General features: G+C 42.1%; 1 protein-coding gene across 2 annotated transcripts; it reads right to left on the bottom strand.

The window, feature by feature from the left end:
- Window positions 1-379: 379 nt before the first annotated feature.
- Window positions 380-25,227, bottom strand: TRAFD1 (TRAF-type zinc finger domain containing 1). Of its 2 annotated transcripts, none has more exons than XM_053205507.1 (12): window positions 25,102-25,227; window positions 22,636-22,715; window positions 15,877-16,012; window positions 15,714-15,767; window positions 14,677-15,082; window positions 13,274-13,480; window positions 6,207-6,283; window positions 4,502-4,732; window positions 3,084-3,204; window positions 1,862-2,201; window positions 1,533-1,605; window positions 380-1,309 (listed from the first exon to the last, which is right to left on the bottom strand). In XM_053205507.1, exons 2-12 carry the CDS (start codon window positions 22,680-22,682, stop codon window positions 1,250-1,252), a joined length of 1,752 nt encoding a protein of 583 aa, XP_053061482.1. In that variant the 5' UTR covers window positions 22,683-22,715; window positions 25,102-25,227; the 3' UTR covers window positions 380-1,249. The 2 variants fall into 2 exon arrangements, with proteins under 2 accessions (XP_053061482.1, XP_026899674.1); XM_027043873.1 differs by having other exon boundaries at window positions 22,636-22,701; window positions 25,092-25,213.
- Window positions 25,228-27,025: the final 1,798 nt, after the last annotated feature.

The following is a 27,025-nucleotide window of genomic DNA, read 5'->3' as shown; positions in this document are numbered from 1 at the left end:
GCTCAAAATGACCTGAGGTCCCATGCAAACTGTGAGGTGCTGAAGGGTAATGAATAATTCTACTAAGACTCAACCGCTATGAGAAAAGAGGCTTTTAAGGAATCTGCCTTTCTCGATTCAGTTGGAGGCAACTCCGCCCCCATGCCAAATCACAACCAGAGCTGCAGAAACTGCCAGTTTCTTTGAAAGCCAATAGAAAACTATATAATGAATGTCTGGCTCTGAGAAGCAGCTTATGCTAGAACTGCTAGGGCTCCAGGAAGCACAGAGAAAGCCTAGTCCTGCTCACCTTTCCCCATACTCAGGGCCGACTCTCGCCTACTCTGTCTTCCCTCAGGTCTCTACAGAGGGCAAAGGAGAAGGAACCACAAGACTCCACTGAACTCCAAGTACAAACTTTATTTCTATTACAAGGATGTTAATAATAGTAGTAGTAGTGGTGGTAGTAGTAAAATAAAAAGAGGGGAAGGGGGCTCTGATACTTGGTTTTCAGAGCAAGCCACGGAGCTTAGGCCTCAGGCCTGATCCCAGCAGAGCCCAGCATGGCCCTGGTGGCAACAGGGAGCCCCCAGCCTTCTCCAGCCGAAGGCAGTAAAGAAAAAGGAGCCGTGCTCCCCACCAGAAACAGAAGGCAGTTATGCCAAATGCCGAAGAAGCAGATTAAAACAAAGCCTCTAGTGCGCTCACCTCTAGCTCAACTCATCTCCAAAAGCCTTGTTCCTAACATATATTGCAACTGGCCTGAACACTCTACCAGGTGCCTCCATACATACCAGAGGCCCAAATTCTAGAGTGTGGAGGGCCAGTACACAGGAGAGGTTACCTAAAAGTTCCCAGATCGAGGCCCCAGCAGGGAAGAGAATCACTCCACTGGTGAGTACCAGGTTTCCAGAACCTTTTCTCTCCTCTTTCCACCAGGACCATACAGCACCAAGAAGCAGTGGTAATAGTATGTCAAAAGACGGAGCCCTGGTGGGCTGAGAGGCCATACACTGTATTTCTGTGAGGCCAAAAGGCAGGCAGCAGCTAAAGCTGAAACATTTCTCAACAGCCTCCCTGCTAACCCTCCCCCAAACCTTCAAACTCCCACAGCACAATCTCAAAAGACACAAAATGGCCATAACCTAGAAAAAGTTAAAATCTGTAAAATCTCCCCTGCCCATAGAGCCCAAGAGGTGGGGCCTGAACTGCGGCAAGTGCTGCTGTGCAGAGAAGATGGAACCAACGTGCAGGTTCTTTGCCGACGCCATTACTCCTCCTCTTCTTCCTCCTCTGCATCCCCAGCTCCCTGCTGCTTGGGGGTTTTTGCCTGAACAACAGAACACAAAGTAGAAAGCAGGAAGTGAAAAAGCAGTCCTCCTCCTTTAGAGCCCTGGAGATGTCAAACTTCTATGGAAACCTCCTCATCCAAAGCCAAAAGAACAGCCCTTTGGCCACGAATGCCTGACCGCTCACCTCTGACTTCAAGAACCACACCAGTTCCACCCATTTCTGAGTCCTAGCTGAGCATCATGGGCTGGATCCCCAATTACCTTTGCAGTTCTGTTGCGGTAGGTGGCGGCTGTGGAGGTGACCCGCGAGTTCCTGCCACCCTCACTCCTACCACTGAAAGAGAAGGATTGGAAACTAGTACCTGAGAGGTTGCTGAACGAAAGTCAGAAAACTCGGGAGAGAACAAAAACAGCTGGAACCAGACAAAAGCAGCTTTCCGCCAGCAGACCAAACAAATGAACAGCGGAAAACCCACCAATAGTAAAAGAACATTTTGGAATCAGGTCACAATACACACAAAAGTCCACACACTCCCACTATGTTCTCCCGAGCTATTCCCAAGCTCCACTCCTGGGCTACTGATTCTTACCTTGCTCCGTATCTCCCGGAAGGCCCACGGGGGAAGGAGGGTACGAGGTTTTCTGGGTAGAGATTTCGCACCGGGTGAATCACTGGAGCATGTCCAGTGGCCATGGCCGAGTTATGGCTGTTTCGATTCCGCCCCCGGCTGTCTTGGCTGTCTAAGTTGTTGAGCTTCAGTATGCGAGGAGGACTGGGCTGGCACCCAGGTCTGGGGCTTGATGTGGATGTTGACAGTCGGTTACAGGTAGCTGTCATATTGTTAATGGGTCTGCTGGGGGGAAGAGGGTAACTGGGCCCTTTAGCCATTTCCTGCTTGATATCATCCATGTAACCAGAAGACAGATCTCCTGAGAAGAGAAAAAAGCACCAGTTTTAGGGAAAAGCCTACTCTTGCTATTAGTGCTGGATTTGGGGCAGGAATAATAGAATTCTGGGTAGAAGAGAACTGCCTTAGCCCTAAAGACTGCTGGAACCCACATCTTCAGGACAGGTTTGGGTCCTGACTTATTTTGTCCACACTTATTACCTGGGTCCTCAAACACAGTCTTCCTGACTATTCAACAATGGTGTGCCAGCAAACCTCGAATAATTTGTAATTAGCTTTGTAATGGTTAGGTTTAAAAAACAGCTTACTTGCCTAGTCATGCGGGTTTTTGGGTTTTTTTTTAATGTCTATTTTTGAGGGTGTGCATGTGCTCTAATGGGGGAGGGGTAGAGAAAGACAGAGACAGAGGATCAGAAGCAGGTTCTGCGCTGACAGTAGAGCCTGAAGCAGGGCTTGAACTCACAAGCCATGAGATCATGACCTGAGCCAAAGTTGGACACTTAACCGACAGCCATCCAAGGACCCCCAGACATGAGGTTCCTAAATAATATTATTACTAATGAACTTGAGTACCCTAAACTAGAAACAGGGACCCAGTGTAGACACAGTAAGATCTGAAAATTATTTCCAAATTATCAACTGCACAGATAGAAGACCTACAGCTGAATAAGCACTGACGAGCCTTTCTCATGGCTGTCCCCAAAGCCATTACCCTATAATACACTTGAGACAGCTCAGTCTAACATGGGACCACAACTAGCCTCAAGAGAGACCCCAGTGAGATCCTACTGTGCTTGGGAATTCAGAATTCAGGTAACCCCCATGTTAGAGTAGCAGATGACAAGTGGTAAGCAGGCCTGAGCCAGCAGCAGACCTGTGGCCTTGGCTCAGCCCTGGCTAATACCCTGGTGTCTGACACGCCGCTTGGGCAGCTCTGGTGAAGTCTCTGGATGCTGGAAATCCTGTCTAGGAATCCCCTCCGTCACATGGTTGTTTGCTGTGGCTGGACGTTGGTCACACTGGTCCTGACAAGAAAAAACAGAATTTGTACTTCAGAATTGAGTTAACCCTAAGAGAGGGAACAACAGGAGGAAAGGAAGGAATGGCAGGTTGGGCAAACACACCTTATGGGGGGAGGGAGGAGACAGATACAACTTCAACAACCACCGTGAAAAAGGGCCCAGGACTAAGAGGAAACACATCTGGAATGGCTCAATCATTCCCATTAGCACCTAAGGCACTAAGAGAAGCACTCTGATTTCTACTAGGATAAGGGAAGGGTTGATCTCAGGAACCCAGAAAAGCACATCAATACTTTGATCAAAGAGGATATACACGGTTACTTCTTTCATAGTATCTCCTTGGAGACAACAAGCAGTTACTTATGTACTGCTTGATCCAAAAGCAGATGCTTTCTTATAGAAACGTGTCCTGTTCTAGCAACAGCTATATCAGACCAACTACATAAATGACGCTGAACACAGCTCCAGGAGTAGCTTCTCATAACAAACAAGACTAGACAGAGAATATATTTTTTACCAACAGGTTGGAATCCTAGACTGCAAAGCTGAAAAAGCACTTTATTTATTTTCAAATGTTTACTTATTTTTGAGAGAGAGAGAGAGAGAGAGAGAGAGAGAGAGAGAGGGAGGGAGGAGACAGAGCACAAGTGGGGAAGGGGCAGAGAGAGAGGGAGACACAGAATCTGAAACAGGTTCCAGGCTCTGAACTGTCAGCACAGAGCCCGTCGTGGGGCTCGAACTCACAAACCGCCAAGATCATGACCTGAGCCGATGTGGAACGCTTAACCAACTAAGCCATGTAGGAGCTCCTGAAAAAGAACTTTAGACTGTCTAGTCTAATTCCCTCATTTACAGACATCCCCAGTGAAGGGACAGAACCTATCCAAGGTCAAACATAAAGGTAAAGCCAGAACCAGACCTTCAGGTCTCCTGGAATTAGAGACTCAAATGCCACCAAAAGGAAGAAACTGCCTTGTCAAAAATAAAATGTTGGTCAGTGATCTCAGGGAACCTCGCATCAAAATCTTTTTGGCAGGTCCAGGATGCTTGTTTAAATGGAGTCCTGGCTCCTAGGTCCTCAGCTAATGACATTATGGTTTTAGTTGACAGAGGTAGAGAATGTCTGAAAGCCTGAGGTAGTAAACCCCTTTGATAATTCACAGAACAGGGCATGGCCAATAGCCAGGTCAGGTTTACATGCAACTGAAAAGTTAAAGAAGCATTCTCAGTTCTAAAAGTCTCAGGTTTACTCAGAGGATCTGCATGGAATGAAGTGGACAGGTCCTCTAGAGACGCTTACCTGGTGATGGAACAGCACCTCCTCCTCCAGCTGTACCCCACAGAATTCACACGGGATGATGATGCTATCCTCTACAGGGGGTGAATTGCTCAGGCCCATCAAAGAGTCTAACTGGTTACTTGCAGCCTGCTGCAAAAACTTTTGGAAGATGACATCAGGGTTCTCCACCTCTTTGGGGGGAGTGCTGCCCATACTGAGTGAAGGTAAGGCACAGGAAGGGTTACAGCTTGTCTGTCTCAAAAAACATAGATTAAAAAAAAAAAAAAAAGCAGAAGTTAAGGAAAACACTACATTCCTAAATCATTATCTAAAAGTCACAAAATGTTAATAATGCTTAATACTGGGGAGAGAGACTAAAAAGGGTGAGTTAGGGCAAATGCAGATGAAACACTCTTATTTTTAATATTTCTGCTGTTTTGTATTTTTTTTTACTGTGTTCATGTTATTTTTTCTTTAGATATTTCATTTTTGGGGTTCCTGGCTGGCTCAGTCAGAATATCTGACTCTTGATCTTGGGGTCATGAGTTCAAGCCCTATGTTGGGTATAGAGATTAAATACATTTCAAAAAAAAAAAAAAAAAGATTTTATTTTTAAGTAATCTCTACACCCAACATGGGGCTTGAATTTATAAACCTGAGATCAACAGTCACCTCTCTACCAACTGAGCCAGCCAAGCACCCCAGTGATTATTCTTTTTATTTTTTGGGGGGGCGGGTTGTTTTTGATTATTCTTTTTAAGTTGAAAAGATTGGAGATTCTCCCCACAACCACAGAATAAGAGAGGCTGTTATCCCTATTAACGGGTTTTCTTATGCTGCTCCCAAGACAAAAACTGGATGTATTCAAATACTGTTACTATTCCACTTATGGAGGGGGCACATATGTTCCACCTAGAGCACAGGGATTACTTAATAGTTATGGAAATCCCAAATCAGAGACAGCAAGACTGTGGGAAGAAAAATGGTTCCCTCCACCAGGTAATCCTCAAACACAAAGGCTATTCTCTAACCATTCCTAAATGGCTCAAGAACTTTCAACCATTCAAAAAGAATATGACACCTTTCATATACCAGGTATTGAGAGATTCAGTAGCTAGGAAAACACAGAACATCCTCAAAAAACTCAGCCTAGTGGTGCAGACCAACAGGGCATCAGGAGCCCATACCACAGGGTGACAGGCTAAAAGAGAAGCAGGCACAGCACTTTCAAAGAGTGGGACTTCTGACCTAGCCTTCAGAACTTAGGATAGTTTCCTGAAAGTCATGTGAGAACTAAGTCCATGAGCAAGGAGTCTGCACTGTGGAGTGTGTTGGGGAGACAGGATGGATGGCCACACACCTTGCAGGCAGAAAAAGTCAAGTGCAAAAAAGACTCTTAACCCTTCCAGGGAACTGCAAGGACTTCAGTACGCCTCCAATACATCAAAATGTGGCATGAGATGAGACCAGCTTATAAGATGGGTCAGTAGAGATGTACACTAGTGACCACAGAATGGGAGGAGCAAGCGGGCCTGCTGGAATGAACATTACTTTTTCCAAGAGGGAACAAGGCAGAGTTTTCAAATCTGTAGGTCAGTCATGCCATGTTAAGAAATATAGTTGCCACTTCTGCCACAGGTGCATTAAAATAGTTTGCTCAAGATCTCATGTGGTCTACAACACCAACGATGGCCTGCACATATTCCTCAAGTAATTCACAACACACCTGATGGTCAATCAGCAGTTCCTCTGGGTAGAGCTCCTCACAGAATTCACAAGGCAACATGGTCCGGTCAGCCGTACCTAGGTATCAGGCCATACAGTCAGACTCAATGAACAAAAACAAACTCAATTCAACCTTTTATCTCCCTTGTGAAGTTTTGTATAAAAGTCCAACTTCCTTTGACATTTCTTATATATAGCAATTTGTGGGGCTATAAATCCTCAAAGGGAAACTATCTAAGAGACAGGCGCTAGGCAAAAAAAACTTCCACTATGAAAAAAGAGATTTCTTTGTCACCATTTCCTGAGTAGGAATAAAGTGATTACTTACCCACTACTCTAATTAAGGAGGAATAAAGTGATTACTTACCCACTACTTTAATTAAGGAAGAATTCAAATGTGTACTAACTCTAGGCACTAATCTAAAGGCTTCTGTGCAGTATTTCTGTCCCCCAAGAAAACTTATGGAGATCCGACATTACTCTCATTTTACAGATCAGTAAGTTGAGGCCTGCTTATGACTGAAAGACAAATATCCTGAAAAACTCTCCCAGGGGCACCTGGGTGGCTCAGTCAGTTAAGCATCGGACTTCGGCTCAGGTCATGATCTCACCATTCATGAGTTTGAGTCCCAACTTGGGCTCTGTGCTGACAGCTCAAAGTCTGGAACCTACTTCAGATTCTGTGTCTCCCTCTCTCTCTGCCCCTCCCCCACTCTCATGCATTCAAGCGCACACGCTCTCTTTCTCTCTCTCAAGAATAAAATGAAAACAAACAAGCAAAACTCTCCCAGTACAAAATACCAAAAAAAAAAAAAAAAAAAAGATGCTCAATAAAAGTAACTTAAGAGGGCAAATAAATATCAAGCCCAGGATTCCCCAAACACAACAGCTTCGGCAAAACTGCTGAACTGGAGGGTGAACAATGAGAGGACGACCTAGGTCTTCACTCTGGGTAGGAGAAAGAAGTCTCCACCAAGAAACAGTAACTAAGTTTGGCCTTTACATGGGTTTGAGTCTAGAATCTACACTTCTGGTTTTATATAAATTCATGTTTATAATTCTTAAAAACCCAAGCCAACCTAAAATTCAATTTAAAATTATCTCAGTCAGTAGTATCGCTAGGCACCTGCCAGAAGCACATATAAATACTCTTAGGAGAACACGGCAGAAAAACTGTTAAAACACATGTGCACACATGCAGGAGGCAGCAAGCCACCATGACAGCAGAAACAACAAATAGCAAAAAAAAAAAAAAAAAAAAAAGACTTCAGATATATTTTCAGACACTACAGAAAAATACGTATATTTAAAAATGTTTAAAGCTATGTTTAAAATGGAATTAGGACTATCCCAGATATAAGAGATTATTTAAAATACGAGAAGACACACTGAAGAAAAAAGAACCAAATGGAACTCAAATAGAATAAATGAAAACTATATAATCACTGAAGTGAAAACCTCAATGGACATATTGAACAACAGATTAGAAAGCAGACAGTTAAGAAGTTGCCCAGAATGCCCTACAGAGGATAAAGAAACAGAAAATGTAAGAAACAGGGAGGACAGAGCAAAAACTAACACATCTAAACAGAATTCAAGAGAAGACTACAAACGGGGTGCCCGGCTGGCTCAGTTGGTAGAGCATGCAACTCTTGATTTTGGGGTCATGAGTACAAGCCCCACACTGGGCATAAAGCTTACTTTAAAAAAGAAAGAAAGAAAAAAGAAAATGAAGAGACTACAAAGAATGGAAGACAAGCAATAATCAACAAAGTAACAGATAACAATTTTCCATATAGATGAAAAATACAAATCAGGAAAGCTAGCAAAACCCAAGAGATGTAAAGCCAGAGAAACTGCATAACCTAAAAGCCAAAAAGATCTTAAAATCAGCCAGACAGAAAAGAAAGTTACAGAAATTTAAAAAAAGTTATTGAAATTAAAAAAAAGGAAAGCTTATAGAAATAACACTAATAGATGACTTCTCTATAGCCAACAACAGAAGCCAAGAAATAGAATATCTTCCAAGAATGAAGACAAAATAATTGGCAAGCTAGAATTGTTATTACCAGAGAAACTATCACATAAAAAAAATAAAGATATTTTCAGACAAACAAAAATACAGAATTTACACTCAATAGACACTTCCAATAGAATTTCCAAAGAATATACCTTAGGAAGAAATTTATCCTAGAAGGAAGTTCTGAGAAACATGCAAGAATGGGTGAGCAAAAAAAAAAAAAAAAAAAGGTAAACACGTAATAAGTACAAATAAATATAATGAGTATATAAAACAAGAAATGCCTACATCATGATGTCAAAAAGAAAATAAGAGAGAACACTAACACATCGGTTTTTGGGTTTTTTTTAATGTTTATTGGGGGAGGGGCATACAGAATCTGAAGCAGGCTCCAGGCTGAGCTGTCTACACAGAGCCCAACATGGGGCTCGAACACATACTGCAAGCTCATTACCTGAGCAAAAGTCAGAGGCTTAACTGATGGAGCCACCCAGGTGCCCCCACATCAGTAATTAAAAAAAAAAAAAAAAAATTAACATTTATTTATTTTTGAGAGAGAGAGAGACAGAGTGCAAGCGGGGGAAGGACAGACAGAGAGGCAGATACAGAATCGGAAGCAGGCTCCAGGCTCTGAGCTGTCAGCACAGAGCCTGACACGGGGCTCAAACACATGCACTTGTAAGATCATGACCTGAGCCGAAGTCAGACGCCTAACCTAAGCCACCCAGGCACCCCAGTAATTTTTAAGTCATAAATGGATAATCCTAATTCTGAGGGCACTGTATTAATTGGGAGAACTTTATCACTAAGATTCAGTCTTTGTTAAAATAAACATGTTGAAATTTCCAGGGCAACCATGACAAGAATAGCGACAGAGAATATAAATTCCATACGAGAGGAAAAATGGAATGAAACAAGCAAACAAAAGTCAATAAAACAATCTAATAAATAACCAAGAAAGGAGAAAATAAAGGAAACTACACTGAACCCAGTCTTCACTTGTGACTACTATGCTACTGCATCTTACTTTCTTCCATACCATGAAAGTCAAGTCTGAACAGTTGACAAGGAGACTCACATTAAAAGACGCTGCTTAGGTGTGCCTGGGTGGCTTAGTTGGTTAAGCGTCCAGGTAAGTGTGCGACTCTTGGTTTTGGCTCAGGTCATGATCTCACAGTTCATGAGATGGAGCCCCAAGTCAGGCTCCACACTGATAGCACAGACCCTGCTTGGGATTCTCTCTCTGTCTGCCCCTACCATGCTCACGTGTGCACACGTGCACGCTCTTTCGCTCTCTCAAGATAAATAAAGTTTAAAAAAAAGATACTGCTCAGAGTTTGGAAAAGGCTTTCTTTGGGGCTAGGGCATTTTCCTAAGGGAAGAAACAGCAACTATTAGGTAAAAAACAAATCAAACGTGGGGCCCTGGGTAGCTCGGTCGGTTAAGCATCCAACTTAGGCTCAGGTCATGATCTCATGGTTTGTGAGTTTGAGCCCTGCGTCAGGCTCTGTGCTGACAGCTCAGAGCCTGGAGCCTGCTTTGGATTCTGTGTCTCCCTCTCTCTCTGCCTCTCCCCCACTTGTGCTCTCTCTCTCTCTCGAAAATGAATAAAATGTAAAGAAAAAAAAAAAAAAGAAATCAAAGGTATCAGCATACCATAAAAGGTTGTTGAAATGAAAAGAATTCAAAGCTAAACATTACAATGGGAAGCCTTGTACTGCTCCCCAAAATGCAGGATGCCTCTCTAATGAAACCAGCTTTTAAACAATCTCATATTACACATTCACATCCTTTTATACACAAGGACTATAAGGTCACCTAATTACCTGCTGAAAGTGGTAACCTCGGGGGAGAACCAGGAGACTGTTTTCAGTGGGTAAAGACAAAATTTAAACTCCCTCTTACACTCTTTTACAACATTAATTTTTTTAAATTATTTTTACCTTTCTTCTTTAACAGATTGGGATATAATTTACATATAATGCAATTCACCTATTTGATTTATACACAATCATTTTTATTACATATGCAAATTGTTTTAATATTCTCTACTCACAGGGATGGAAAGTATAACATAGGGAATATAGTTAATAACTTGTAATACACTTACTGTAGTAAACATTTCATAATGTATATAATTGTTGCATCACTAGGTTGTACACCTGAAACTAACTTAATGTCAACTATACTTCAGTTGAAAAAACCTTCTATAATACAAAGAACATTTTCTTAAGGAAGAAAATACAGCCTAAAATAGTGTTTTTCCAATCTGTGGGGACATCACCCTCTAAGGAGCCAGACTCATCCCTTTATTCAATCTTTGAATTTACATGAATTTACATGTTAACCAGTCACTATCTAGAGTAGATCATAAAAACAAATTATTTTACATATATTTACTATTAAAAAGAATTTTTTTAATGCTTACTTATTTTTGAGAGAGAAAAAGTGTGAGCAGGGGAGGGGTAGGCAGAGAGAGAGAGAGAGAGAGAGAGAGAGAAAGGGAGGGAGAGGGAGGGAGGGAGAGAGGGAAACACAGAATCCAAAGCAGGCTCCAAGCTCTGAGCTGTCCGCACAGAGCCCAACGTGGGGCTCGAACTCACGAACCATGATATCATGGCCTCAGCCGAAGTCAGAGGCTCAACCGACTGAGCCACCCAGGCACCCCTATTTTTTAAATTAACTTATTAGAAACTACAAAAATTTTTTAAAAGGAAAAATACATCAACACCTATCCAAGTTTCTATTAACACTACCATTTACTTCCTTTAAGCAAGGCATACGACACTCTACCATTTACCTCTTTTAACCAGGACCAATTCCTATTTTATCCAAATGAACAAAATGTTAAGAATTATCCTACTATTCTTGGAGTCACTATTCATACAGTGGTATGAAGAAAACTCATAGCTGACAGCTGTGTAATTTTAGGTCCCCAAAATCTCTTACAACTCAAGCGTTTTAAATATGTAGGACATGCATCCCTCAAATATACTGTTCTCCAAACTAGAGACCCAAAGTGATGGTTTACTGAACACAATCCAACTTTTATTTTTATTTAAAAAATTGGGGGTGGGGGAGTGGGCGCCTGGGTGGCTCGGTCGGTTGAGCGTCCGACTTCAGCTCAGGTCATGATCTTGCAGTTTATGAGTTCGAGCCCCGTATCGGGCTCTGTGCTGACAGCTCAGAGCCTGAAGCCTGCTTTGCATTCTGTGTCTCCCCCTCTCTCTGCCCCTTCCTTGCCCATGCTCAGTGTCTCTCTCTCAATAAATAAATGTTAAAAAAAATTCTAAAAAAATAAAGATCGGGGGGGGGGGGATAAAAAATGTTTAAATAAATAATGTTTATTTTCTTTAGAGAGAGAGAGAGATACAGAATACAAGCAGGGGAGGGGCAGAGACAGAGGGAGACAAAGAATCCGAAGCAGGCTCCAGGCTGTGAGCTGTCAGCACAGAGCCCAACGTGGGGCTTGAACTCAAGGACTGTGAGATCATGACCTGAGCTGGTCAGATGCTTAACCAACTAAGCCACCCAGGCGCCCCTATTTTTATTTAAATGTTTATTTATTTTTTATTTTTGAGAGACAGTGCAAGAGGGGGTGGGGCAGAGAGAAAGGGTGAGAGGGGATCGGAAGCCAGCTACATGCTGACAGCAGAGAACCTGGTGTGGGGCTCAAACTAACGAAATGTGAGATCGTGACCTGAGCCGAAGTCAGATGTTCAACGGACTGAGCCACCCAGGTGCCCCCCAACTTTTGTTTTTAAAAGTTTAGTTTTATTTATTTTTTTTAGGAACCTCTACATCCAACATGGGGCTTGAACTCACAACCCAGAGATCAAGACTCGTACACTCTACCGACTGAACCAGCCAGGTGTCCCAGAATTTTTATTTTTATTTTAAAAGTTGTTTGTTTCTGTGTTTTGAGAGAGAGTGAGCAAGCATATGCGAGCAAGTAGGGGAGAGGGAGAGGGTGAAAGAGAATCTTAAGCAGGCTCTGTGCCCAGTGTGGAGCCCATCATGGGCTTGATCTCCACGAACTGTGAGATCATGACCTGATTCAAAATCAAGAGTCAGGCACTTAACCAACTGAGACACCCAAGTGCCCCCAGAATTGTTTTTAAATGCAGGCAGGGAGGGGAGCAAAGTTCTTTATAGAATCATAACTATTTAGAACAAAGGATAAAAACAAAATCACTATTGCACAATTGTCAGTTGTACCTGATTCAAGCAAGAAACCTTAGTGAATAGAAAAAACTACTAAATAAAAGATGGTGTAAAGATCTCATTCCCCCACAATCTCAAAATAACAATCTGCATGTAGCTATTATAAAGATAAAAGCTATCCATATAATGAAGGTACCTGACAGACTTCATTTTAATGAATAATAGGATAAACTGACATCTTGAGAAGGACAGCATCACCAACATAGCAATTCTGCCAAAACTGTGTAACCTGAATCTAAACATGGGAAAACAATCAGACAAATCTAAATTAGGAAAGAAATATTCTGCAAAACAACTGCCCTGGACTCTTCAAAAGTACCAATGCACTGAAAGAAAGAAAGAAAAAAAAAAAGACAGGTGGAGGGGGCTAAACTAAATTAACCTAAAAAGAACACAACGTATAATCCTGGATTTTGAAAACAAAAAAGCTCCAAAGAACATTATGTATAAGTCGGGAACCTCTGTTAAATTTCCTGAGAGTGGTATTTGTATTGTGTTTACATAGAATACCCTTGTTTTTAAGATACATGCTGAAGTATTTAGGGATAAAATGTTATGTCTGCAACTTATTCTCAAATGATTCAGGGGTAGAAATAAAAATACATAAAATAAATGGAAAACACTAAAACTGTCAAATATAAACAAGGGGTATATAGATAGGAACTGTACTATTCTGACAATTTCTATGAATAAAAAGTTGGGGAAAGCAAAACAAAAAAGGCAAATCTTATCTGATGGAAAACTTACAATTTTATATAAATTATATGGTGTTAGACAAAAAAAACCTGTAGAGACAGAGACTAGTGCAGAATAAACAAACCTACCCTTTATGTCATTCAGAGCATTGGGACCTTCAAGGGACTGGTCTGCACCACATACAGCCCTCCAGAAGTCCTGCTCAGCCATGCTGTGGGCCTGCCCTTCATTTTGCAGACTTAGGGCCAACATGAAGTCCAGGTTTGCACTATCTTCACCACCCTCTTTTGGGGGCTGCCGGGTTCTATTCCTTTCCTGCCTTTCTTGTTCTTCCACTGGATGGGAGAAAAAAATAAAACAGTACTCAAAATACATTAGAGATGTTGCTACCCCTCAGCTCAAGTCCATGCCGAGCAACTATTCAAGGTTTACAGGCATCTATGCAGGAACAAAAGAGGCCTAGCCTTCCTGTTCTCATAGGACTCCAAATATTAAGTCTGCTGTGATAAAAGTCTCCACTATTATTTTGTTTTATTAATACCCAATACAATGGGTGTCCAGCTAGCTCAGTTGGTAGAGCATGAAACTCTTATTAATACCCAATATTATTGAACTATAATTATGAAACAAGCACCATGCTTAACATTTTATATATTCTCGCACTATAGCAGAATGGTTTGAAGCATGGCGTCAGATTGCTTGAATTCAGGTCCCAGCTCTGCCACTTACCTACCCTCAAAAGACTGCTTATGACAACTAAATCAGTTAATACATATAAAGCACTTTACAAATGCCTGAAGCACATCAGGTATACTCAGTAAATATTAGCTATTAACAGCACCGTCACTGTCATTGTTATCATTATCATCAACCCTAGCTGTAATCCAACAGTAATCCAACAGCAAAGAGTTTCTACTGTTTCCCATCTATAGGAAAGTTATTCTTCTTAATGTTACCTAAATAAATAGAAACCTGATTGCAGTTTAATGTTTATTTTGAAGGAGAAAGAGCACGCATGCACGCAAGCAGGGAAGGGGCAAACAGAGAGGGAGAGAAAGAGCATCCCAAGCAGGCTCCACACTGCCAGCACAAAGCTCTACATGGGGCTCAATCCCACGAACTGTGAGATCACCATGAGGCAAAATCAAGAGTTGGATGCCCAACTAACTGAGCGATTCAGGCGACCCAATCAGGTTTCTATAATTAAGATCTATTTGCCCCCAAAGCACTCTTCCCATTTGCCCTGAGATTCTGACACCATTCCAGCTTTTTTTTTTTTTAATTTTTTTTTAATGTTTATTTATTTTTGAGACAGAGAGAGACAGAGCACGAATGGGGGAGGGTCAGAGAGAGGGAGACACAGAATCTGAAACGGGCTCCAGGCTCTGAGCTGTCAGCACAGAGCCTGACGCGGGGCTTGAACTCATGGACCGCGAGATCATGACCTGAGCCGAAGTCGGCCGCTCAACCGACTGAGCCACCCAGGCGCCCCACCATTCCATTCCAGTTTTCTAAACCAAACACAACTCACATAGATTATTCTGAATTGGAAAATGGGCTGTCATGTTCCTTTGGTTGGTAGTCCTACTATGGAAAAGGTCCAAGTCAAAGGCCCTCAGCGGTCTTCGGGGTAGCCTCATAGGTGGGTCCAGAGCCTCAATTTGTCTGAGGAGCTGGGATGCAATCCAGATTCCATCTTGACCCCAAGACTCATCATATGCATTAGGAGGCATGGCAACCTCATCTCTTTTTTCCTCTCCGTCTCTCCCACAAACTTCAGGATGAGTCTTCAGATCTTTCACCAGGACATTGCGCCCACAATTGCCACATAACTCCGTCCGGGCACCACAGTAATCTTCATGGTCCTTCAGTTTGAGAACAGAAAGTTCCAAATCACAGTGCTGGCAAAGGGCAAGCCGTAAAGGACACTCAGTTTCCTGCAACACAGGGTAATGAGGCAGTTAATATGCAGATCTAAGAGAGCCTATGTTTTAATCAGGGCAAGGAAAGCCAAAAATATATATTTACTTCAATATTCTCTTCCAGCCCTAGCTTTGCCTGCCATGCTTTTCTATGCATTTAAGAGTCACAGCTTCCCTCTTGGTCCCTGTCACCAGGTTCTACAGAGGGAAAGAAATTCTTAAAAGGAATCTACTCAGCCACCCTATCATCATTTTGTGCACACATTACAAAGTAACCTAAAATCAGAGGCGCCCAGGAGCAAATAGCAAAAGCATACCAATTCAGATATGTTTGTCAAAGTTACACCAGCCTAATTTCCCTTTACCATTCCAATCTCTTACATACCTGGTAATGAGGAAAACAGGCTGTTCTTCAGAAAGACACTGATTTCTCTAATCTGCACATTTGTATAGCGCTGGCTTTAAATTGATTGAATAAACCAGGAATTACCAATGAAGATGACCCCAAGAGTATACATACTCAGCAGATGAAGGACAAAACTTTCATACTTATTTTGAAATTGTAAATAAAACGCTTTTAGGTCAGTAATCTCAGTAATGTTGGCCCTATGATAATGCACTCTCTTCATGGTGCAGGAAAACTAACCTCATGCTTCTTTAATTGCCTCTTCTCCAACTTCTTATTACATTTGCAGGTCACCTATGATAAGAAGTGACAATAAATTGGCTTTGTGACAACATAATCACTTGCTACTGCAAAACAGCAAGTATAATACATTTATGAACATTTGAGTACTTGGGTGGTTCACCTGACAATGTTCTGTATCCATGTGACTCTCCATGTCAGATTTGGGAAACGGTTCCTTGCAGATAGGACACATACCAATGTTCCTTTGACAGTGGATCTCATGGATGGTAAAATTAAACACAGGAATTTCTTTCTTGCTACAGAAACAGATCAAAGTGAAAGACAAGCATTACTGACTTCTGCACAGTGGTATCACATGGAAATCTGGCTTGTCTGATCTTTAGTCTCCATTACTTCTCTTTAGTAAATCTAGTCTATTATAAGCTCTTAAGATTGTTACTATCCCTGCTTTTCAAGAAGTCCTGAAAGTTTTGAGTCTTCTGCACAACAATGAGTTATCAGTACTATGTACTACCTTTACAAGCTCAGCCTCACTTTCTACATGCCAGAGCTAATCAAAGCCAGCAACATGAAGTCAGACACCAAGAAATGAGCTGCGCTTCTCTATTGTTTTTTAAATGTTTATTGGGGCGCCTGGGTGGCGCAGTCGGTTAAGCGTCCGACTTCAGCCAGGTCATGATCTCGCGGTCTGTGAGTTCGAGCCCTGCGTCAGGCTCTGCGCTGATGGCTCAGAGCCTAGAGCCTGTTTCCGATTCTGTGTCTCCCTCTCTCTCTGCCCCTCCCCCGTTCATGCTCTGTCTCTCTCTGTCCCAAAAATAAATAAACATTGATAAATGTTTATTTATTTTTGAGAGCACAAGCAGGGGAGAAGCAGACAGAGGGAGACAGAAGATCTGGGGCGGACTCTGCGCGCTGACAGCAGCGAGTCCAATGTGGGGCTCAAACTCACGAACCATGAGATCATGACCTGAGTCAAAGTCGGACACTCAACTGACTGCCACCGAGGTGCCCCAAGCTAGGCTTTTCTAAAACCATCCATGATCCCAAGCACAATGATACACTCCAGGATTGTTTAAAAACAAAAACAAAAAAAAACAGAACAAAACAGCCTACCATTTATTTTCACTCTCAGTCTGAGGTAGGTTTAATCTCATTAGACTTTATTCCACTAAAAGTCAAACCAAAAAGAGCAGATGCCAGCATTGGGATAGCCAGTGGGGAACAGAAAACTGCCTCCCTGGGGCACCTGTGTGGCTCAGTTGGTTGGGCAGCTGAGTTCAGCTTAGGTCGTGATCTCACGGTTCAGAAACTAGAACCCCTCATCAGGCTCTATGCTGGCAGTGCAGAGCCTGCTTGAGATTCTCTTTCACTCTCTCTCTTCTCTGCCCCTACCCCTACTTGCACTCTCTCTCTCAAAATAAATAAGCTGAAAGAAAGAAAGAAAGAAAGAAAGAAAGAAAGAAAGAAAGAAAGAAAGAAAGAAAGAAGGAAAAAACTGCCTCCCTTATATCCCAGATGCCTTTCAAAGTGGGCTAGATACTAGTCAGGAACATGCTCTCTGTCCTTGTTGATATAAAGTTCACTGCAGAACTGTACAAAAATGAAGTCCTGAATCCCTTCCCCCAATCTTGTCTCCTCACTCACTTTTTGCCATTCTCTTTTAGTTTAAGGAATCCAATTAAATATCCTATCTAGGGGTGCCTGGGTGGCTCAGTCAGTTGAGCGTCTGACTCTTGATTTTGGCTCAGGTCATGATCTCATGGTTCACGAGTTTGAGCCTGCGTCGGGCTCTGTACTGACAGTGCAGGGCCTGCTTGGGATTCCCTCTCTCTCCCTCCCTCTCTGCCCCTCCCTAACTCGTGCCCATGCCTCTCTCTCAAAAGAAATAAATTTTTAAAAAGTCTTGGGGTGCCCAGGTGGCTCAAGCAATTAAGTGTCCAACTTCAGCTCAGGTCATGATCTCATGGTTTGTGAGTTAGAGCCCCTCATTAGGCTCTGCACTAACAGTGTAGAGCCTGCTTGGGATTCTCTCTCTCCCCCTCTCTCCCTGCTCCTCCCCAACTTGTGCTTTCTCTCTCAAAATAAATAAACTTCAAAATTTTTTTCCTTAAAAAAATATTAAAAAATAAAGTCTTTACTTTGTCATTTGGATGTGACCATCAGAAAACTCCCAATTTTAGTCTAGCTAAAAATTGTATTTAGAAAATGTGTCTATGGGGGTGCCTGGGTGGCTCAGTCAGTTAAAAGTCTGAGTCTTGATTTCGGCTGAGGTCATAATCTGACAGTTAGTGGGACTGAGCCCCGAGTGGGGCTCCGAGGGGCACTGACAGCAGGGAGTCTGCCCTTCTGTGAGCATGTGCTTGCGAGCGTTCTCTCTCTCAAACTTTAAAAGAAAAAATAATGTCACCTAGATTAAAATTTCCGAAAAATACTGAACACAATAAATAATGACAATTATACAAGAAATCTTTTTTAGAAGTTTTTTTTTAGTGTTTGTTTATTTTTGAGAGAGACAGAGACAGAGTGTGAGCAGGGGAGGGGCAGAGAGAAAGGAGACAGAATCTGAAGCAGGCTCCAGCTGTCAGCACGGAACCCGATGCAGGGCTTGAACTCACAAACTGCGAAATCATGACCTGAGCCAAAGTTGGACGCTTAACCAACTGAGCCACCCAGGCGTCCCTATACAAGAAATCTTTAATATCCTATTTCACCTCCAAAGCTAAGTACTATAGGAATTCTCTTCCACACTGAAATATAGACAGCTTAATTCTCTTTTACATAGTTTTAATCTCCAACCATAGTGTAAAAAACATTTTAAAGTAGGATGACTGATGTGTCTCCAGCGACAGTCATACTCCTAGTCTGAAAGACCAAGACACCAAATAAATGCAAATTCATTTTTACCGAATGGTGGAATTATTAAGGCAGCTCTTATAGAGAAACTGGAAGGTAATCAACTGTGAGATGGGAAGGAAACTCAAATGGATAAAGAAACTACCAATGTCTTGAAAGATTTAATTTCCCCTATTTCTCTAAAATTCCTAGCTTTCTAAGGAAACCAGTAGTTTTAATTCAGTTTTATTTTTTTCAACTAGAGAATATTAAAATATATAGAAGGAGCTATAAATCAAAGTTATCATCTAAACCTATTAAATTAACAAAAGTTAAAAATTAGTAAATTCTACCATTAAATATGTTGTGAAACTAATATTCTAATACATCACCAGTGATACTGTAAACTGCTTAAAAATAGCCTGAAAATGTGTTTCTAGGACCATAATACAGTCTTTAACGACGTAATCTCACTCTTGGGATTATGAAGATTTTCATTAGTGTGATAAAATGATTTAAAAAAAACACTAAAAACGTCTAAGTAAGTTAATGGCTATGTTAAATATGTACAACAAAATGAAAGTAGAGCTATATCATGATTGCAAATCATACATGTACAAATGCCACAAAAAATTAAGCTAATAATTACTGCTGAAATTCATAATTTTAAAAATAATTTTCTTTTTGGGGCACCTGGGTGGCTCAGTCAGTTAAGCCTCCAACTTCAGCTCAGGTCATAATCTCATGGCTGGAGTTTGAGACCCCATGGCAGGCTCACTGTTATCGGCACAGAGCCCACTTCAGATCCTCTGTCCCCTTCTCTCTCTGCCTCTCTCCCACTCATGCTCTTTCTCTCTCTCAAAAATAAACATTTTTGGGGGTGCCTGGGTGGCTCAGTCAGTTAAGTGTCCGACTTCAGCTCAGGTCATGATCTCGTGGTTTGTGAGTTCAAGCCCCATGTCGGGCTCTGTGCTGGTAGCTCAGAGCCTGCAGCCTGCTTTGAATTCTGTGTTTCCTTCTCTCTCTGCCCCTCCCCTGCTCATACTCGGTCTCTCTTGGTCTCTCAAAAATAAATACATGTTAAAAAAAATAATAAAAAGAAACATTTAAAAAAAATAAAAATAAAAAATTAATTTAACTGCCAAGATAGTCACACCAAACATTCCAACCAGACAAAATACCAATATGGTTGCTTTCTACCTACAGATAAAAAACACGATGTTTTAAGTAAGAAAATGAGAACACAATTCCATATCTAAATAAAACTGCTAAAAAGCCTTAAGGATGGAGGAACTAGCAAGTTAAAGATGAAATTTCATTTTATTTGATTTTTTAAAGTTTATTTATTTTGAGAGAGAGAACAATCGAGGAAGAGATGGAGACAGAGAGAGAGAGAATCCCAAGGTTCCTTGTGGTCAGCGCAGAGCCCAACGCGGGGCTCAATCTCACAAACTGAGATCATGATCTGAGCTGAAATTAAGAGTCAGACGCTTAACTGACTGAGCCACCCAGGTGCCCCTCATTTTATTTTAAATGTTTGTTTATTTTTGAGAGAGCATTCAAATGGGGGAGGGTTAGAGAGAGGGGTCAGAGGATCCGAAGCTGACTCTGCACTGACAGCAGCAAGCCCAACATGGTGGCTTAAACTCATGAACCGCAAGATCATGGCCTGAGCCGAGGTCGGATGTTCAACCAACTGAGCTACCCAGGCACCCCTAAAATTTTATTTTAGATAGAAGTGACTGAAAGGCAAGCCAAGGTTCCAGAAAAATTCCCATCAGCCTTCTAAATGCTAAACACAAGCTAGAAATCAATTCTTTAATACATACAAAAATAAAAGTCTAAGCCTTTTTGTTTGCTTTTTGAGAGAGAGAGAGAGAGAGAGAGAAAAGCAGGCCTCACCCGAAGTGGGGTTCAAGCTCACCTGATGAGGGGCTAGAACTCACGAACTGAGATCATGACCTGAGCCAAGGTCAGATGCTTAACCGACTGAGTCACCTAGGCGCCTCCCTCCCTTTTTTTTCATTGGTTTTAGTAATCTCTACACCCAATGTGAGGCCTGAACTCATGATCCTGAGATCAAGAGTCGCATGCTCTTCCAACTGAGCCAGCCAGGTGCCCCTAAAAGTCAAAGCCTTCTAACACTGAAGTTCCTGTTCCCTAGAACTACTCCCCACAATCAGAGAAGGGAGATAACATGCAAAAAACATCTTCAATAACAAACTACTCTTTTTACTGGTCTAGTGGATCTAAGGGCAGCTCACATTTTTAACTTTTTAAATTTTTTATTATTTTTAGTATATTCTATGTCCAATGTGGGGCTCAAACTCAGGGCCCCAAGATCAAGAGTTGCATGCTCTACCAACTGAGCCAGTCAGGCAAGGCACTCCAGCAGCTCACACGTTAAAGATTATCTTAACTTTTCTTAAGGAACTATAGAAATATGGCTCTAAAAACAAAAATTTTAAACCTGGAATTCAAATAAGGTTACTTAGATGAGAGGCCTGTGCTGGTTTAGTCACCCTTCCATGCTAATCTTTTTTCTTTAAATAAATTGCTTTGGCTTTGAATAACCCTCTTTTCATTAGCTTTCCATTAACTTACCCTTTTTTTTTTTAAACTCCCTTAGCATAGTTATTTATATATTGTCCTGGCCTTGAGATTCCTTCAAATTGAAGTGGACTTATAAAGAGTATCGTAACTGATGACACTGCCAGTATGTTTTCTTACATAATCACAATATTTTCTTGTGATTATTAGCATAACTGATTGTTTCATTAACAGTAATGGCATATGTGAAACACAAAGCTCAAGTAGTTTTTAAATTGGCAGAAAGTGATAATGGCATAGTAGGAAAAAAATGCCCCATAAAGCAAGCGCCCTCTTAGAAATGAATCTTAATTCTGTTCAGGGAAGGAATACTGCAATCAGCAGTTGCTCTGATTATATCCTAGTTTTGCTGAAAGCCCTGAGCAAAAATTGAAAGAGGCGATAAAAAAATAAAATTGTTGTTAGGTGGCTCGAACCTTCCATCAATCTGAGTCAAACTATTTTCCTTATTCAACATCTCTCCCCTTCTACACTTCCCTTAATTTCGTTAAGTTAAACATAGCTTTTTTTCTTCAGCATTCCATAAGAGCACTTATATGTCACTAAAATACCAAATTCTCAAGAAATTATTAGCTACACTTCTAAGTTTCATTTCAGGAAGAAAAAGCTGCTCTTTCATGTCACTCACGTGGGTTACACATGCCAAAACAAAGTTTAATATTCAAGACTACACCCAGTCTTCACAAACAGTTCTGGAATCACGAAGTGATAATGATTAAGCTGGACTGCCGAAGACTTTACCCAGACTTTTTTTTTTTTTTTTTTTTTAAGTGGGGGAACATTCCTTCGGCAAAATCCTTTATAAAAAGTTGAGTGGCTCTGGTTGAACTGCTCTCACTGTTAGATGTAGAGCCAAGCTCACTAAACCTCTTCCCAATCATCCCCAAGAAAGCCACTGTAGCCACACAGGGAAATCTTTGCAACACATCTGAAAAACACTCATCTACTCCAGACATTGCATTATATTTTTAGTATCTTTTTAAAAATGTATGAGGGGCGCCTGGCTGGCTTAGTCGGTAGAGCATGGGACTCTTGATCTCAGGTCTAAAGGTTGTGAGTTAAGTAGGGCAGTGCCTACCTAAAAAAATAAAAATAAATTTAAAAAAAATAAAAATTTAAAAGTCTGATGTTTTTCAGAAAGACAAAAAATAAATTTGCTGATTTATACATCAGAAAAGTGAAGCTCCAAAAACAGTCAGTGGGGTCATTTGCCAAGTCATTAACTAAAGGCAGGCACCAGAGCTCCAGACTCCCAGCTGCATCACATCACTCTATAGTCATTTCTCTACACTATCTGAACCCACCATCTTCTCAAATTAATAAAACAATGTTATATAAAATTGTTAAAAAGGCTTTAGTCCCATATATTTCCACAACATATGTGGTCTCAATTTTAACCTGCCAGTAAATAAACCAACCCTTTACAGAAGCAAGTTTGTTCTCATTCCAATAACATTTCCTAGATTTAATCTCTTACCAGTTGTCACACAGTTGAGTGTCCTGGTCATCTAGAAATTCAGCCATCTTTAGCTCTTCCTGAAAACTATAAAGGAAGAAGTGTAAACTTTCAATTTCGTTTCTGCTTTTAGGATGACATGCAAAACACAAAAGCAAAACACAAGTACCCAGAAAAATGTTACCAAAACCAGTACATTAAAGCATTTTATTTAATAGCTCATACCCTTGGATTTTACCTTTTTATTTTTTAATTTTCATTGTAAAATAATTTGACTTGCAAAAACAGCACCAAAAAAACTCCTGTATACCCTTCACCCAATACATTTTAAACAACCACAGTAAAATTATCAAGTGCAGGAAACTAACACAATATTAATAAACCTATAGATCATATTCATGAATCATCCCACTAATTCCCTTTTTCTTGTTCAAGATCCAATCCAGGGTCACATAGGGCATATAGTTATTTCTCCTTAATCTCCTTTGATCTACGATATTTAGTTTTTCATCTTTCAGAACCTTGTTAAGTGTCCTGGCTAGGTATTTTGTAGAATTCCCTTCAGTTTGAGTTTGTTTGATGTTTTCTCATGGCTAACACATCTTTAGCAAGAATACCACAGAACTGATGTCGCGCTCATTGTCAGTGCATTATATCAGAAGGCACATGATGTCAACAATCTTATTATTATAGATGATGTTAACTTCGACCCTTAGCTGAGAATGTCTGCTGGGTTTGTGCACTGTAAAGTTTTTCCTTCTTTTTAAACAAGATGTCAGCACAGAGAGCAAAGTGCTGGCAATTTTTTTTTTATCACTATTTACTTCAGATTTACAGTGACACAAAAATGGTCTTAAACACTGCCCCGAAAGGGCTCTTTCTTTGATGGATCTGACGGTTCTAAAAGAACTAACTCACTTTTCAAAGCACATACTCATTCAACATACTGAGATGCTGTGTGCCACACACTGGGCCCAGGCACTAAGAACACTTTACAAATTCAAGAAATATATACTGCCTGATCTAACAGATCAACTTAATAATGGAGAAAAATAAAGAAACGGATATACATTGAGCATTTCTATGGAAAAGTAGGTAGCAGACAAATGGAGATGAAGGGAGTCTACTTTAGATAAGGGTGATGGGAGAACTTTCTGAGAAGATGACATTTAAACTAAGACCTGAAGTGTGAAAAGGAAGTAGGAGGACGGGCGTGGGGGAAAAACCCAATCAGGCAGAGGGCCTCAAAGGCACTGAAAGAGAAAGTAAAGGTAGCTCTGGAAGAGCATAATGAAAAAGGGGAATGATTCAAGGCCTTATCAAACAGAGCAGAAAGGGTACTGGATTATATTCCAAGCCCAAAGGTAAACCACTGATGGGTTTTAAATTAGGGAGTTACATGAGTCAAGCTAACCGCTCTGATAGGAAATGTAAAGGAGGGATAGGAAGCACGTATCTGTGAAAACAAATCACGGTCCCAAAGCGTCAAGACGAGATACTTCTCTAAGGGCGGTCTGACTGTTTCTAGGTGCCCTCTAGAAACTAATCCAAGACCAGAGCCTCGGATGCGGAAAGTGCCCTCTGTCGGCAAGGAGAATGGGGGTGGCGTGCAGGGCTCAGAGCGGGGCCCCCCTGAGGGTCGAGCTCCGGTCCTGACCTTCAGGAGACACGGGACTTAACCTTTCTGGGCCTCAAATTCCTCAGGCAGACAAGTGACAATACTTCAAAGGGTCGTTGTACGGAGCAGATGAGCGAATGCACGAAGTGCTCTGCTATGGCAACTCTTCGACCTTAGAAGGAGCCCCCTTCTTAGGCATTGGGCGGGGCGGGGGGGGGGGGGGCAGCTGCCCCCTCAGAGTCCAGACCCAGGAGGCGGTTTCCAACCGCCCCTTCACCCGGGGAGGCCCGGGAGTTCGGGGATGGGGCATGGAGAGGGCATCAGCTTCGCAAATAACAGCGGTTAACATTTACTGTGCCTCTGATAATCCTAAACGCTCTCCACGTTCTCTTCTCCTTCAGACCACAGCCCCAGGAGGTGAAAGTCATTATCCCATTTCGGAGCCCGCGAAAGCAGAAGTGAGGGGAGACAGCCGCCGCACGGTTGGTCGGAGGGGGGACTAGAGCCGGCAACTAGGCTAACGCGACCCCCCGCCCCCCCACACACACTCGCGGCTCCGCCCGGGGCGCGGTGCCCACAGTGGCGCTCCGGACGACGCCCACTTCCCAGACGCCCGGGCCCAGGCCTCCGAGGGGCGGCGCCGCCGGGGGCTGTCTAGGCTCCGGTTCCCTGAGGACAGCGCGCGGCCTCCCCCACTGGCCTGAGGAGACGCGGCGGCATGGCCGTCTTTCTCCTTACGGCCGCGACCCCCGGGGGCCCACAGTCCCCTCGCCCACACACCCCGCCGTCAGGATGCCGGCCTCCTCCCTAACCGGAGGCCACAGGAGGCTCCCAAGGCGCGGGCCACCGCTACACTCACCCGAGACGAGAGCAAGGACTTGCAGCGGACCCGCTAGTCACGGACTCACAGAGCCGCCTCACTCGGCCCCCGCACTGAACAACGGCCCCCGGAGCTGCCTCACCACTTCCGACCTCGCGGAGGAGCGCGCCCATTGGCCACAGACGGCCCCAGCTGTCGGCCCATTGGGTGGCACCGCTGTCGCTCCCAGGGCTCCGCCTCCTACGCGCCCATTGGCGCCTCAGAGCTCCACCGGGGTGAATCCCTGCAAGTCCCAGCCCCTGCACATCTGGGATGAGCAGCTGAGCTCTGAGCTGTGACCCTGGTTCTGTGGGCCCAACGACTGCCCCTGACACAGGCTAATAATATTTGCATGAATAATACTGCACAAACATTACCAATACGCCTAAAATATTAGGATAATTAATAGCATTTGTTCTCTTGTCATGAGCCATTAATACTTATTAGTCATTCTTGTTGCTATTATAATGCCCTGTGCAAGACCTCTGCAAGGCTCTATACGTATTTGAACACTTAGCATTTTGCAGTGGAAGAGGGAGCATCTGAGTCGCAGGTTTGACTCCCCAGTTTCTCACCTGCTGCCTGTTATGGATACTCTGAAGTCCTCTTCCCTCATGAATAAAAAAAAAAAAGAAAAGAAAAGAAAAGAAAAATAATAAATATTTAAATATAACCAAGAATATACTATCCACAATGCAATTTAAAACCATGATTTTTATTGCAGATTTTTTAAATGTTTTAAATTTTTATTTATTTTTGAGAGAGAGAGAGAGAGAGAGAGAGAGGGTGTCAGCAGGGGAGGAACAGAGAGGGAGAAGGGGACACAGAATCCAAAGCAGGCTCCAGGCTCTGAGCTGTCAGTACAGAGCCCGATGCAGGGCTGGAACCCACCAAATCGCTAGTTCATGACCTGAGCTGAAGTCAGATGCTTAACCAACTGAGCCACCCAAGCGGCCCTTTATTGCAAATTTTAATTGCAAAATGTTCGTGATATCATGCTATGTAGGAAAAGCAAGTTACAAAGCATTATTTATTTGTAACAGGATAGAATATTTAGTTTAAATAGGCAGTATGTTATGTGTGATTCCAAAGATATAAAGTTCAAAAACAGGCAAAATTAATCTAAAGTGAGAGAAGTCAGAATAATGGTTCCATCTGAAGGGTATGGACTGTAGGGGAATCTGAGAAAGATTTCCAAGTCCTGGAGATGTTCTAGATCTCAATCTTCAAAGTGGTAAATACAGATGTATTGGAAAATAGCCACTAAGCTGAATGCTTAAGACTTAAACACTTTGTAGTATATGTTAAAGAGAACATACCACTCAATATTGTTCTGCACCTTAACTTTTGTTTGTAATACTACATAATATGTCTTAGAGATCTATCCATTATTAGCACATCTACCTAGAGCAGCTTCAATCTTTTTTGATGGTAACTCCGTTGTATGAACAAACCCTGATATATTCAACTAGTTCTCTACTGATAGACATTTTGGCTGTGAAATGTCATTTTTTAATACAGCATAAGCAATATCTGAAGTCTAAAACTACCTCAGTGCCAGCCTCATTGATTTGCTCAGCAAATGTATAGAGTGTACCCTATGTGACAGGCCCCAAATAAGATTCTAGAGCTTCAGTGGCAAACAACAGGATGAGCTTCTGCCTTCCCAGAGCTTATCCTGGAGACAGGCCCAGTGGCAATGACAAAGTATGATACACACTGCGGCACCTGAAAGAATGTATCTGCCAACAACAAATTGTATATATTTGTAAATCAATATATATGTGTGTACAAATAATTCGAATAAATAATTTTTTTTAATATTTGTTTATTTTTGAGGGAGAGAGAGCACAAGTGGGGAGGGGCAGAGAGAGAGGGAGACACAGAATCCAAAGCAGGCTCTAGGCTCTGAGCTGTCAGCACAGAGCCCCCAT

The sequence above is a fragment of the Acinonyx jubatus genome, chromosome D3, assembly GCF_027475565.1.
Source record: "Acinonyx jubatus isolate Ajub_Pintada_27869175 chromosome D3, VMU_Ajub_asm_v1.0, whole genome shotgun sequence".
Lineage (NCBI taxonomy): Eukaryota > Metazoa > Chordata > Mammalia > Carnivora > Felidae > Acinonyx > Acinonyx jubatus.
This window is presented reverse-complemented; position numbering and strand designations above follow the sequence as displayed.